At 42.8% G+C, this 13275-nt stretch overlaps 1 protein-coding gene across 4 annotated transcripts in view; it reads left to right on the plus strand.

The window, feature by feature from the left end:
* The window catches only part of SMTNL1 (smoothelin like 1), a 482219-nt gene that overhangs the window by 111888 nt on the left and 357056 nt on the right, over nucleotides 1–13275 (plus strand). For all 4 annotated transcript variants that reach the window (XR_013277705.1, XM_077493208.1, XM_077493209.1 and 1 more), the window contains one exon: nucleotides 11146–11297. Coding sequence is in view for 3 of the 4 variants with exons in the window: in XM_077493208.1 (XP_077349334.1) it covers nucleotides 11146–11297 (152 nt within the window). In the remaining variant the exon portion in view is untranslated. The remainder of the gene's footprint in view (nucleotides 1–11145; nucleotides 11298–13275) is intronic.

Genomic DNA, 13275 nt, shown 5'->3' on the forward strand with positions numbered 1-13275 from the left:
GAAGCAAAGTAGGTTTTGTGCTATCTTTGCTTTCTGAGAGAGCCTTGGCCTGGGATAACCCTCTATGGGAGATGCAAAAACCTGTTGTCTTGAATTACCCTCAGTTTGTGGCCTCCTTTAAAAGGGTATTTGACGTTCCCGCACGCTCCGCTTCTTCTGCGAAGTGCCTCATGTCCATCAAACAGAGTACGAGAACTGTTGCCGACTACGCCATTGAATTCCGTACTCTGACAGCAGAGGTTGCTTGGAACAATGAGGCCCTCGTGGCTGCTTTTTCTCCTGGTTTCTCAGATTCCATCAAGGATGAGATAGCAACCCGAGAGATACCCACTAAGATGGAGAGCTTGATCTCGTTTGCCATCCTCATTGACTCCTGACTCAGAGAAAGATTTTCTCTTAAGGAGCGCTTGTAGAAGCCTCCTGTACGTTTGCCTCTGAGCTTTGTAGTCCCACCCATGCCTCCCTCACCTCCCATGCCTCCTGGTACTGAGTTGGTCAGTGAAGATGAACCCATTCACCTGGGCTTCGCGCGTCTCTCTGCGGATGAGAGAGTCTTTAGGAGGAGGGAGAGTTTGTGCCTTTATTGTGGCCAGGCAGGTCACTTTTTGAAGTCTTGTCCTACCCGTCTAGGGAACGCCCGAACCTTGAGGTCCTGTCATGGACAGACCTTAGGTGGCGTTATTTCATCCCCAGTTATCCAGAAGGATAAGTCCCTGGTTTTGGTCACCCTTTATTGGGCTGAGTTGTCCATCGAAATACAGGCTCTAATCGACTCTGGGGCTGCAGGCCTGTTCATTGATGCTGCATTTGTTTCGCAGCACTCGATTCCGCTGCAGTTGCGTGACACTCCACTTGCCATTGAGGCTCTTGACGGAAGACCTTTACAGCCTGCCCATATGACTCATGAGACGGTTCCGTTGTCCTTGGCCGTAGGGGCTCTTCACCATGAGATAATCCAATTCCAAGTTATTTCCTCATCCAGGTTTCTGCTGGTTAATGGTTATCCTTGGTTACAGAGGCACAAACCCTCTTTTGATTGGCTCCATGCTGAGGTTCTCTCCTAGTGACCACAATGCAGTGAGACATGCTTCCTGAAGGTATCCAAGGTCCTGTGCACCTCTTTACTCCCCTCCCTGCCAGAGGAGTACCGCGATTTTAGTGATGTCTTTGATAAAGGTCAAGCCGGTAGTTTGCCTCCACACTGGTCTTATGATTGCGCAATTGACCTTCAACCTGGTGCCATACCTCCTCGTGGCCGGGTTTACCCTTTGTCGGTCTTGGAGGATAAGGCCATGGAGGAGTATGTTGCTGATGCACTTTCACAAGGTTTCATCTGCAAATCCTCGTCTCCTGCTGGTGCTGGTTTCTTCTTTGTGAAAAAGAAGAGCAGTGAACTGAGACCTTGTATAGATTATAGGGGTCTCAATCGTGTCACGATTAAGAATGCCTACCCGATTCCATTGATTACAGAGTTATTTGACCGCCTCAAGGGAGCAATGGTTTTCACAAAGCTTGATTCGAGAGGGGCATACAATCTTGTGCGCATTAAGGAGGGTGACGAGTGGAAAACTGCGTTTAATACCAGAACAGGCCATTATGAATACCTGGTAATGCCTTTTGGCCTTTGTAACGCCCCGGCAGTTTTCCAGGAGTTTATTAACGATGTCCTCTGAGATTTTTTGCAGTTATCTGTGGTGGTTTATCTCGATGATATCCTCATATTTTCCAAGTCCCTGGAGAGCCACCACACAGATGTCTGTCGTGTGCTTCACAAACTAAGAGAGAACAATCTCTATTGTAAACCGGAGAAGTGCGAGTTCCATCGTGAACCGGTTACATTCCTGGGCTATGTCATTTCCACTGCTGGTTTTTCGATGGACCCAGAGAAACTTTCAGCAGTCCTACAGTGGCCTTGACCCATGGGTTTACATCCTCTGCAGCGTTTCCTGGGCTTTTCCAACTACTATTGGAAGTTTATTCGTAACTTCTTGTCTCTGGTCAAACCCCTGACTGATATGACCAGAAAGGGCGGTAACCCACAAAGTTGGTCTCCGGAGTCCATTAAGGCCTTTGAGACTCTCAAGGCTGCCTTTGTTTCGGCTCCTGGGTTGGCACATCCTGATCCTATGTTGCCTTTTATCCTAGAAGTTGATGCTTCTGAGACTGGAGTTGGCGTCCTTCTGTCTCAATGTCCTAACTCTGAGAGCGCTATGCATCCGTGTGGCTACTTTTCCAAGAAATTGTCACCTGCAATTATGAGATTTTAGCCCTGAAAAAATGGAGACATCTCCTTGAAGGTACCACTGTGCCCGTTCTTATTCTTACTGACCATAAGAATCTTACATTCTTGTCTGAGGCTAAGTGACTTTCCCAGAAGGGTGCGATGGGCTCTTTTCTTGTCGAGCTTTAATTATTGTCTCATTCTTACCCGGTACTAAGAATGTAAGGGCTGATGCCTTGTCACAACAATTTTCCTCCACTTCCAAATCAGAGTTGGTTCCGGTTCCTATGATTCCTCCTGATCGTATCTTGGCTACAGTTCGCACCAGTCTTACTTCTCCTTTGGGTGACAAAATTCTTGCTGCTGAGGCCCATGCTCCTCCTGATAAACCTTGTGACCTCTGCTTTGTCCCAGAGAGTCTCCGTACTGCAGTGCTCCAGACTTACCATTCTCCCAAGGCTGTTGGCCATCCTGGGAAGAATCAACTCATTTGGGCCATTTCCCAACAATTCTGGTGACCTAGTCTACAGGCTGATGTTACTGCCTTCATAGCTGCCTGTCCTGTGGGTGCTCAGAGTAAGACTCCATGACACCTTCCAGTGGGCCTCCTACAACCCATACCCAATGGAGAGAGGCCCTGGACTCACCTGTCTATGGATTTCATTGTGGAGTTGCCCAACTCCCAAGGCAACACTGTTATCCTTATGGTGGTTAACCAGTTCTCAAAGATGTGTCATTGTATTCCACTTAAGAAGTTGCCTACCTCTAAGGAACTGGCTTCCATTTTTGCTCGGGAGATCTTTTGCTTACGTGGGCCACCCAAGGTGATTGTCTTGGACAGGGGCAGTCAGTTTGTCTCCCTGGTTCTGGCGAGCCTTTTGTGCACATTTGGGAATCCAGCTTGCATTCTCTTCTGCGTATCACCCGCAGTCTAATGGGGCCGCAGAATGAGCCAATCAGTACTTGGAGCAATTCCTACATTGCTATATTTTTGACCATCATAACAACTGGTCAGACCTAGTACCTTGGGCAGAGTTTGCTCACAACAGTGCCTTGAATTCTGCCTCCCAATTGTCTACATTTATGGCGAATTATGGTTTCCAACCTTCCATGTTGCCTGACTCATTTGTTCCGCAGAGTATTCCTGCATTAGAGGAGCATCTCCGTGGTCTTTGTTCCACTTGGGTACAAGTCCAGGAGGCTTTGCGTCATAGTGATAGGTACAGGCTCCATGCTGACCGCAGACGCCTGCCTGCGCCATCCTACCAGGTTGGGTACAGGGTCTGGCTGTCATCTCGCAACCTCCGGCTTCGTGTTCCCTCACTGAAGATTGCACCTTGGTTTATTGTGCCTTTCTGTATCCTTCGCAAGATTAACCCAGTGGCTTACGCATTGGACCTTCCTCCTAGTATGCGCATCTCAAATGTGTTTCATGTCTCCTTATTGAAACCGTTGGTCTGTAACCGATTTACCATCTCGGTGCCACGTCCTCACCCTATCCAGGTTGAGAACCATGAGGAGTATGAGGTACAATCCATTGTTGACTCCCGTCGGTTCCGTATGCACATACAGTACCTGGTGCATTAGAAGGGGTACGGTCCGGAGGAACGCTCCTGGGTTTCATCATCTGATGTACATGCCCCGGTCCTCCTCCGCGAGTTCCATAGACGGTTTCCCCTCAAGCCCGGTGGTCCTCCGAGGGAGAGGGGTCATTGAGGAGGGGGTACTGTCAGGGCTGGCTTAGCCCTTCCTTCTCTGGGCTGGCTGCTCAGCTGTTGGCTAATTGCCAGCTCTCTTCTCTCTCGACAGTTACCAGCTGTTCCTGATGATGTTTATCTGACCTGCCTACTTATAGCCATCCAGCTCACTTCACCTCTGCCTTCGCCTTGGTCACATCACAAGAAACCATCTCCTGCGGTTTGTTTAAAGACTTGCTTGCTGACATCCCTTCTGGCTCCTTATCCTGCTTGCTGCTGCTTTACTTGGATCCCTGACTTATGGCCTGGCTGACTACCCGATCTGGTTATTGAACTCTGGGCTGGCTGACTACTCTATCCGGTTACTGGACTCTGGGTATGCTTTGACTACACTTTTTCTATTTACCGTTTTATTTTTATTAATAAACAAATGTGATTTAATTGTACTTCTGTCTCAGTCTGATTCATGGTTTCTGACAAGGAGCAGCAGAACACCAGCAATTGGGGTAGCTTTAGGTGTACACTGTGCAGGTGGCACAATACATCGACTGTAATTGCTGCAGTTGCCTGCCTGTGGTATAGGAGCAGCAGAACACCAACAATTGGGATAGCTTTAGGTGTACACTGTGCAGGTGGCACAATACATCGACTGTAATTGCTGCAGTTGCCTGCCTGTGGTATAGGAGCAGCAGAACACCAGCAATTGGGGTAGCTTTAGGTGTACACTGTGCAGATGGCACAATACACTGACTGTATTTGCAACAGCTTCAAATGAAATTAAATCACACTGTCTCTCCGTCTATCTCTCTCCGCCGCCGCAACAAACTACACAAGGCCGCCGTGTAGGTGGCCTTATATAGTGTGGGGTGTGTACTAAGCCCCCTGAGCCATAATTGGCCAAAGCCACCCTGGCTTTGGCCAATTACAGCTCGCTAGACAGATGGTGCTGTGATTGGCCAAGCATGCGGGTCATAGTGCATGCTTTGCCAATCATCAGCCAGCAATGCACTGCGATGCCGCCGTGAATTATGGGCTGTGACGCGCCACTCAAATTTCCACGAACGGCCCATAATGTTCAGAATTCGCCGAATGGACAAACAGATGATGTTCGAGTCGAACATGGGTTCGACTCCAACACGAAGCTCATCTCTACCCAGACCATGACACTCCCACCACCATGCTTGACTGTAGACAAGACACACTTGTCTTTGTACTCCTCACCTGATTGCCGCCACACACCCTTGACACCATCTGAACCAAGTAAGTTTATCTTGGTTTCTTCAGACCACAGGACATGGTTACAATAATCCATGTCCTTAGTCTGTTTGTCTTCAGAAAACTGTTTGTGGGCTTTCTTGTGCATCATCTTTAGAAGAGGCTTCCTTCTGGGGTGACGACCATGCAGATCAATTTGATGCAGTGTGCGGACGTATGGTTTGAGCACTGAAAGGCTGACCTCCCCCCACCCATTCAACCTCTGCAGTAATGTTGGCAGCACTCATACATATATTTTCCAAAGACAACCTCTGGATATGACGCTGATCATGTGCACTCAACTTCTTTGGTCAACCATGGGGAGGCCTTTTATGAGTGGAACCTGTCCTGTTAAACCGCTGTATGGTCTTGGCCAAAATGCTGCAGCTCAGTTTCTTACAGCCTAGGCCATCTTTATGTAGAGTAACAATTATTTTTTTCAGATCCTCAGAGAGTTATTTGCCATGAGGTGCCATGTTGAACTTTCAGTGACCAGTATGAGAGAGTGAGAGTGATAACACCACATTTAACACACCTGCTTCCCATTCACACTTGAGACCTTGTAACACTAATGAGTCACATGACACCGGAGAGGGAAAATGGCTAATTGGGCCCAATTTGGACATTTTCACTTAGGGGTGTACTCACTTTTGTTGCCAGCGGTTTAGACATTAATGGCTGTGTGTTGAGTTATTTTGAGGAGACAGCAAATTTACATTGTTCTACAAGCTGTTCACTTTACATGAGCAGCAGGGTGGAGCAGCCCCACTTGGCACTCTGATCAGTGATTTACTGTGTCCAGTGGGTATATCTGGGTATGCCCCAGATCGATGCTTGTCCCACCCTGACATTTATATGCAGTGACTGGATGGGAAACGGTTAAAGCAAGTAAAATACTTTCTTTTATTTAAAGATGTAATGACTCCAGAGAGAAGTGTAATTTTGGCCCTGTAAATAGCATTGGTGAGACCTCATCTGCCATAAGCAGTTCAGTTTTGGGCACCAGTTCACAAAAAGGATATTGGGGAGCCGGAGAAATTGCAAAGAAGGGCAGTCAAATAAGAGACATGGAGGATCTCAGTTTTGAGGAAATATTAGCAGAACTGAATTTATTCTCTCTTGAGAAAAGGCAGTTAAGGGGGGATTATGCTGACCATGCATAAGTACATACAGAAAATGCTCCATATAGTGAAAGTAGTGTAGATATTTTACTTTAGGCTGGGTTCACACCGCTGCGGGTGAGAGATCCGGATGTGATTCGCACCGCACTGCAGTGCAAATCACATCCGATCTGTCTGTGCGATGCGAGTTCAGCCATACAGATAGTATGGCTGAATTCGCATTGCACCCGCCGCAAACTCGCACAGGACCCTTTTTTTGGACCGCAGCAGAATCGGATCGCATGGGTGTTCACACCATGCGATCCGATTCCTGTCCGAGTTTGCAGATCGCACTGCGATATGCGGACTGGTCTGGGGGTGTCATTAGGATTTCATTGACACTCCCAGCAGTCCGCATAGGGCCGTGTGAACTGCCGGCGGGAGGCATGCGATGGGGGAAAACGCTGCGGATTCGCGGCGTTCCCGCATCGCTATGGTGTGAACCTAGCCTTAAGGTCATAACAAAGGACCTTTATATCTGGAGGGAAAAAAGATATAACCTTCACATTCAGAAAGGCTTCTTCACAGTAAGAGCTGTGAAAATGGGCTCCCTCAAGTCAAGAATTCGTTTTCCCTAGCTCAGTAGATTGATTTAAAAAAAGAGCTGGATGCATTCCTAAATGAGCAACACATTAACTGGATATTAACATTTATAGGTGCTTTATAGGTTTTTTTTTTATTTTATTTTTTTTGCGTGTAAATATTCTGTATATGGTGACTTTCTATTTTTTTATTCAATTTATTTGTTTATATTGGGTGAAATAGATGGACTTGTGTCTTTTTACAACCTGACTAACTATGTAACTGTGACCCAGGGAACTCGCCAGCAGATGCAATGCAGTGTCAAGGTCCAGCAAGTACAATGGAGGGAAGGTGGAATTTGAGCGAAAGGTGGTTTAATCATGTGGAGTGAAGGGGTATTTTGGAAGGAGAGGGGAATTTTTGCTTGGGATTCACACTGCTCTTTTTGTACTTTTCATTACTTATTCCTGACTTTTGCACTCTAATGCCACGTACACACGATTGGAATTTCCGACAACAAATGTTCGATGTGAGCTTGTTGTCGGAAATTCTGACCGTGTGTAGGCTCCATCGGACATTTTTTGTCGGAAATACCGACAAAAAAAATTGAGAGCTGGTTCTCAAATTTTCCAACAATAAAATCCATTGTCGGAAATTCCAATCGTGTGTGTACACTATTCTGACGTACAAAATTACACGCATGCTCAGAATCAAGCAGAAGAGCCGCACTAGCATTGAACTTAATTTTTCTCAGCTTGTCGTATGTGTTATACGTCACTGCGTTCTTGACGTTCAGCATTTCTGACAACATATGTGCGACCATGTGTATGCAAGACAAATTTGAGCCAACATCCGTCGGAAATAAATCCAGGATTTTGCTGTCGGAATGTCCGATCGTCTGTACGCTGCATTAGTGTTGCACATTCGTAACCGGTGCTCTCTGTGCATTATGCACTCCTGACCTCTGCCCCCCCCCCCCCCCCCATATTCCTTAGACCCAGCCATTATTGGAAAAACAAAAGAAAAATTCCCCATGGGGGTTTAAAGCAGCAACAGAAGGACCAATTACTTGTTGAAAATTATTGGGTTTATTAGCCAATCCACTTCTGAAGTTCCATTGTACAACAACATTTTTAATATTTATTTAAAAACATGAGCTCTGGTATACATAGTGCGAAAAGTAGATAAAAGGAAACATATACACTGTGTCACAAAACATTTGTACAATAAATATAGAATTGTCTGAAAATATGATCCTTAGAATGTAAATAACATAACTTTTGACATTAAATACCCCTATGCATTTCGACCTTTGGGAATTAATACTCTTTCTCAGGGGGTTTCAGAAAATTTCTGTAATAATATCAAAGAACAGAGTTATATATTTAATAAAATCCATATTGAATTGCCTGACACTAGCAAATGAACAAAGAAAAAATATATTTTATAGTTACCCAATCTACTGAGTCAATTCCACTTAAACCAGAGACTTCCTAAAAAGAGAACTCAAGCTTCTTCCCCGCAGGTAATCCTGGGCCCACTACACCTGTGTTCGCCCTGGGGGGACCAACACCCAAAGATGTCACAGGTTTACAGGGGATAGCAATTTATGAGAGCCGCCATAGTGGGGGGACAGTCTGAGGGTAGAGGCACCTAAGAACAATCATAAAAGATTTTTTTGGTTTTATAAAATAATTTTTTATATATATGTATATCCTTGTTAAATGCTGCATAAAATTTTTATATATTCCATTCAAAAATATTTTGCATATTGGTTTGTATACATACATGTGTACTTGCACACACATATACATGTTTGCATATACATGTCTGCATAGGTGTGTACTCACTTACACATGCATGTATTGCATGTTTTGGGTTGTATATTGAATATTGGTTTATATACACACTTGTGTGCTTACACACACACACATACATACATGCACATACATGTCTACATATGTGTGTACCCACATACACATGAATGTATTGCCAGACTGGAAAGGAATAGAAAACAAGAGCTACTTTATAAGAAGTGATTAAAAATAATTTATAATTTTTTTTAATATATTTTTAACTATGATTTAGTTTACTTATTATACCAACTACCATGTACGATTGTGGTTATTAATTGTAATACATTGATAAAATGTTATTAATATAATTGTAGATAAATTAATAATAAAAATTTACATTAAAAAAGGAAATGCATAAATAAAATTCAATGAATAAACAATTAATAAATGAATGCTTATCCCAAAATAAATATTAGTGATATATGAGTGTGATGATCTATGATGATAAAAAAGTGATTGTGAAGTGCTGTAGAGATTAATAAAACATTTGGATTTTTTGATTTTTAATTATTAGTGAATGAATGAATGAAATATATATTTTGTGATAAAAAAATAATAATTAAAAAAAGATAAAAGTGAAAGTGAATAAAAGTGAAACTGAATGTGAAAGAAAAAATGAATACTCAGTGCTAATGTAACGTGAGTGTGAGAAATTACTAGCATATAAATATATCAAAATCATCTAAGTATATTTATAATCCATGAATCCATTTTATTAAATATACAGTAAAACACTGTTTGTTCTTTGATATTATTACAGATATTTTCTGAAACCCCCTGAGGAAAACTATTAATTCCCAAAGGTCAAAATGCATAGGGGTATTTAATGTCAAAGGTTATGTTTATCCCTTTCATGACTACGCCAATTTTTGACACTTGGTGTTTACAAGTTAAAATCCATATTTTTTGCTAGAAAATTACCTGGAACCCCCAAACATTATATATATATATATATATATATATATATATATATATATATATATATATATATATATATATATATATATATTTAGAAGAGACTCTAGAGAATAAAACGGCGATTGTTTCAATATTTTATGTCAGCAGTGTTTTAAACGCAACTTTTTGGGAAAAGGGACATTTTCATGAATTCTAAAAAAACGAAACAGTAAAATTAGCCCAATTTTTTTGCATAATGTCAAAGATAATGTTACGCCAAGTAAATAGATACCAAACATGTCACACTTTATAATTGCATGCACTCATGGAATGGCGACAAACTACGGTACCTAAAAATCTCAATAGGTGACGCTTTAAAAAAAAATTCCGGTTACCAGGTTAGAGTTACAGAGGAGGTCTAGTGCTAGAATTATTGCTCTCGCTCTCACGATCATGGCGATATCTCACATGTGTGATTTGAACACCGTTTACATATGTGGGCGCGACTTCCGTATGCGTTTTCTTTGTTGCGCGAGCTCGCAGGGACGGGGGGCGCTTTAAATTTATTTTTATTATTTATTCATTCCAGTCCCTCCCTAGCTGCCAGAGGCATCGGATGTGCGATCGGTGCACCCGATTGAACGGGAGCCCCGGTAAGAGTGGCGGGAAGCGGCGGGAGGGGTACGCCCCCTCCCGCTCCTCTGGCATAATAGCCGAGCGGCTTTTAGCCACATCGGTTGTTATGGCTGGAAAGCCAATCGCCCGCTCTAAAAATCAGTACTGGGATGATGCCTGCAGGTGCGGGCATCATCCCGGTATAACCCCCGGAAGCCGAGTACGCACATCTGCGTACGCTCAGCGGCAAGGAGTTATATTGTAGGGATCATATTTTCAGACAATTCTATATTTATTGTACAAATGTTTTGTGACACAATGTATATGTTTCCTTATATATACTTTTTGCACTATGTATACCAGAGCTCATATATTTAAATAAATAACTATTAAAAATTCTGTTGTATCATAATGGAACTTCAGAAGTGGATTGGCTAATAAACCCAATAATTTTCAACAAGTAATTGGTCCTTCTGCTGCTGCTTAAAAACCCCATGGGGAATTTTTCTTTTGTTTTTCCAAATATGGCTACTGGGTGTGCAGCTAGCTCAAAATTTCAGGTGTGTGCCCCTCTTTGCTAGACCCAGCCATTATTTTCCTTATTTTGTCAAAACAAAGGTGGCAAAGCAGACAGTCTTATTTTAGAAAGATGTAGCATTATTCTAAAATAAATAACTTCCTAATAAAATAAAATTAGACTCAAAAACAAAATAGACATACCTGTATATAATATGGAATATACCTTGGATAGATGATAATTATAAACTTATTTCAGACATTAAAAAAAGGTGCTTTAACAGTGGTTACAAAGACAAATTTTTAAACATTTTAATATTTTAATATAGTAGGACCTTTAAAAAAACGAAATGCTTTATTGTCTGTTTTTGGTTCCTCATAGTCTTGTTTTTCCTTCTCATTTTCAGGGAGTAGATATTCAGAATTTTTCTAGCAGTTGGAGCAATGGCATTGCATTCTGCGCTCTTATATTGGCCTTCTTTCCTGATGCATTTGACTATGACTCTCTTGACCCCAAGAATAGAAGACAGAACTTTCAACTGGCATTCAGCACAGCAGAGTGAGTAAGATAATGTGGAAATAAGTGTTAACAGTGACCTGGAGTGGTAGGACTTTGTTGTACTATAAAATCCTTTTCTCTGTGCTCATTGGACAACAGCTCTGATTTTGATAATCACAAACTGGGTTTATTGCCACCTGCAGAAGTTGCACTTACCAGAAACAACCAGAAACTAGTGTCTCTGTAATAATAAATCATGTGCTGCGCTACCTCCCAAATGGTCTGCTAAAACTGCAGTCAGTATAAAATGACAAACTAATGTCAAACAAAATAATGCTGTAGTGATATACAAGTGACTGGTGTCACCATACAAATTCTCACTTCATAAATGGTGAATAAACATACACATCCTTAGAAGATGTATATATTTATAACTTATATAGTGACACAAAAGTGATCAAAAAGTGCTCTAGTGTATATACAGTATCTGCCAAATGTGAGTACACCTCTCACATTTTTGTAAATATTTTATTATATCTTTTCATGTGACAACACTGAAGAAATTACACTTTGCTACAATGTAAAGTGGTGAATGCACAGCTTGTATAACAGTGTAAATGTGTTGTCCCCTCAAAATAACTCAACATACAGCCATTAATGTCTAAACCCCTTAAGTGAAAATGTCCAAATTGGGCCCAAAGTTTCAATATTTTGTGTGGCCACCATTATTTTCCAGCACTACCTTAACCCTCTTGGGCAGAGCTTCACAGGTTGCCACTAGAGTCCTCCTCCACTCCTCCATGATGACATCACAGAGCTGGTGACCTTGCGCTCCTCCACCTTCCGTTTGAGGATGCCCCACAGATGCTCAATAGGGTTTAGGTCTGGAGACATGCTTGGCCAGCCCATTACCTTTACCCTCAGTTTCTTTAGTGGTAGTCCTGGAGGTGTGTTTAGGGCTGTTATCATGTTGGAATATTGCCCTGCAGCCCTGTCTCTGAAGGGAGGGTATCATGCTCTGCTTCAGTATGTCACAGTCTGTGTTGGCATTCATGGTTCCCTCACTGAATTGTAGCTCCCCAGTGCCGGTAGCACTCATGCAGCCCCAGACCATGACACTCCGACCACTATGCTTTACTGTAGGCAAGACACACTTGTCTTTGTACTCCTCACCTGGTTGCTTCCCCACACGCTTCACACCATCTGAACCATATAAGTTTATCTTGGTCTCATCAGACCATAGGACATGGTTCCAGTAATCCATGTCCTTAGTCTGCTTGTCTTCAGCAAACTGTTTGCAGGCTTTCTTGTGCATCATCTTTAGAAGAGGCTTCCTTCTGGGATGACAGACATGCAGACAAATTTGATGCAGTGTGTGGTCTGAACACCGACAGGCTAACCGCCCACCCCTTCAACCTCTGCAACAATGCTGGCAGCAAAAGACAACCTCTGGATATGACGCTGAGCACGTGCACTCAACTTCTTTGGTCGACCATGGCAAGGCCTATTTTGAGTGGAACCTGTTCTGTTAAACCGCTGTATGGTCTTGGCCACTGTGCTGCAACTCAGTTTCAAGGTCTTGTCAATCTTCTTATAGCCTAGGCCATGTTTATGTAGAGCAACAATTCTTTTTTTTCAGATCCTCAGAGAGTTATTTGCCATGAGGTGTCATGTTGAACGTCCAGTGACCAGTATGAGAGAGTGAGAGCGATAACAACAAATTTAACACACCTGCTCCCCATTCACACCTGAGACCTTGTAACACTAACGAGTCACATGGCACCAGGGAGGGAAAATTGTTAATTGGGCCCACTTTTGTTGCCAGTGGTTTAGACATTAATGGCTGTGTGTTGAGTTATTTTGAGGGGACAGCAAATTTACACTGTTATATAAGCTGTACACTCACTACTTTACATTGTAGCAAAGTGTAATTTCTTCAGTGTTGTCACATGAAAAGATATAATAAAATATTTACAAAAGTGTGAGGGGTGTACTCACTTTTGTAAGATACTGTAAGTCCGTGACAGTCTGATCACAC

Source organism: Lithobates pipiens, unplaced genomic scaffold (assembly GCF_037356315.1).
Source record: "Lithobates pipiens isolate NorthernLeopardFrog02 unplaced genomic scaffold, aLitPip1_a1.2 Scaffold_19, whole genome shotgun sequence".
Classification (NCBI taxonomy): Eukaryota; Metazoa; Chordata; class Amphibia; order Anura; family Ranidae; genus Lithobates; species Lithobates pipiens.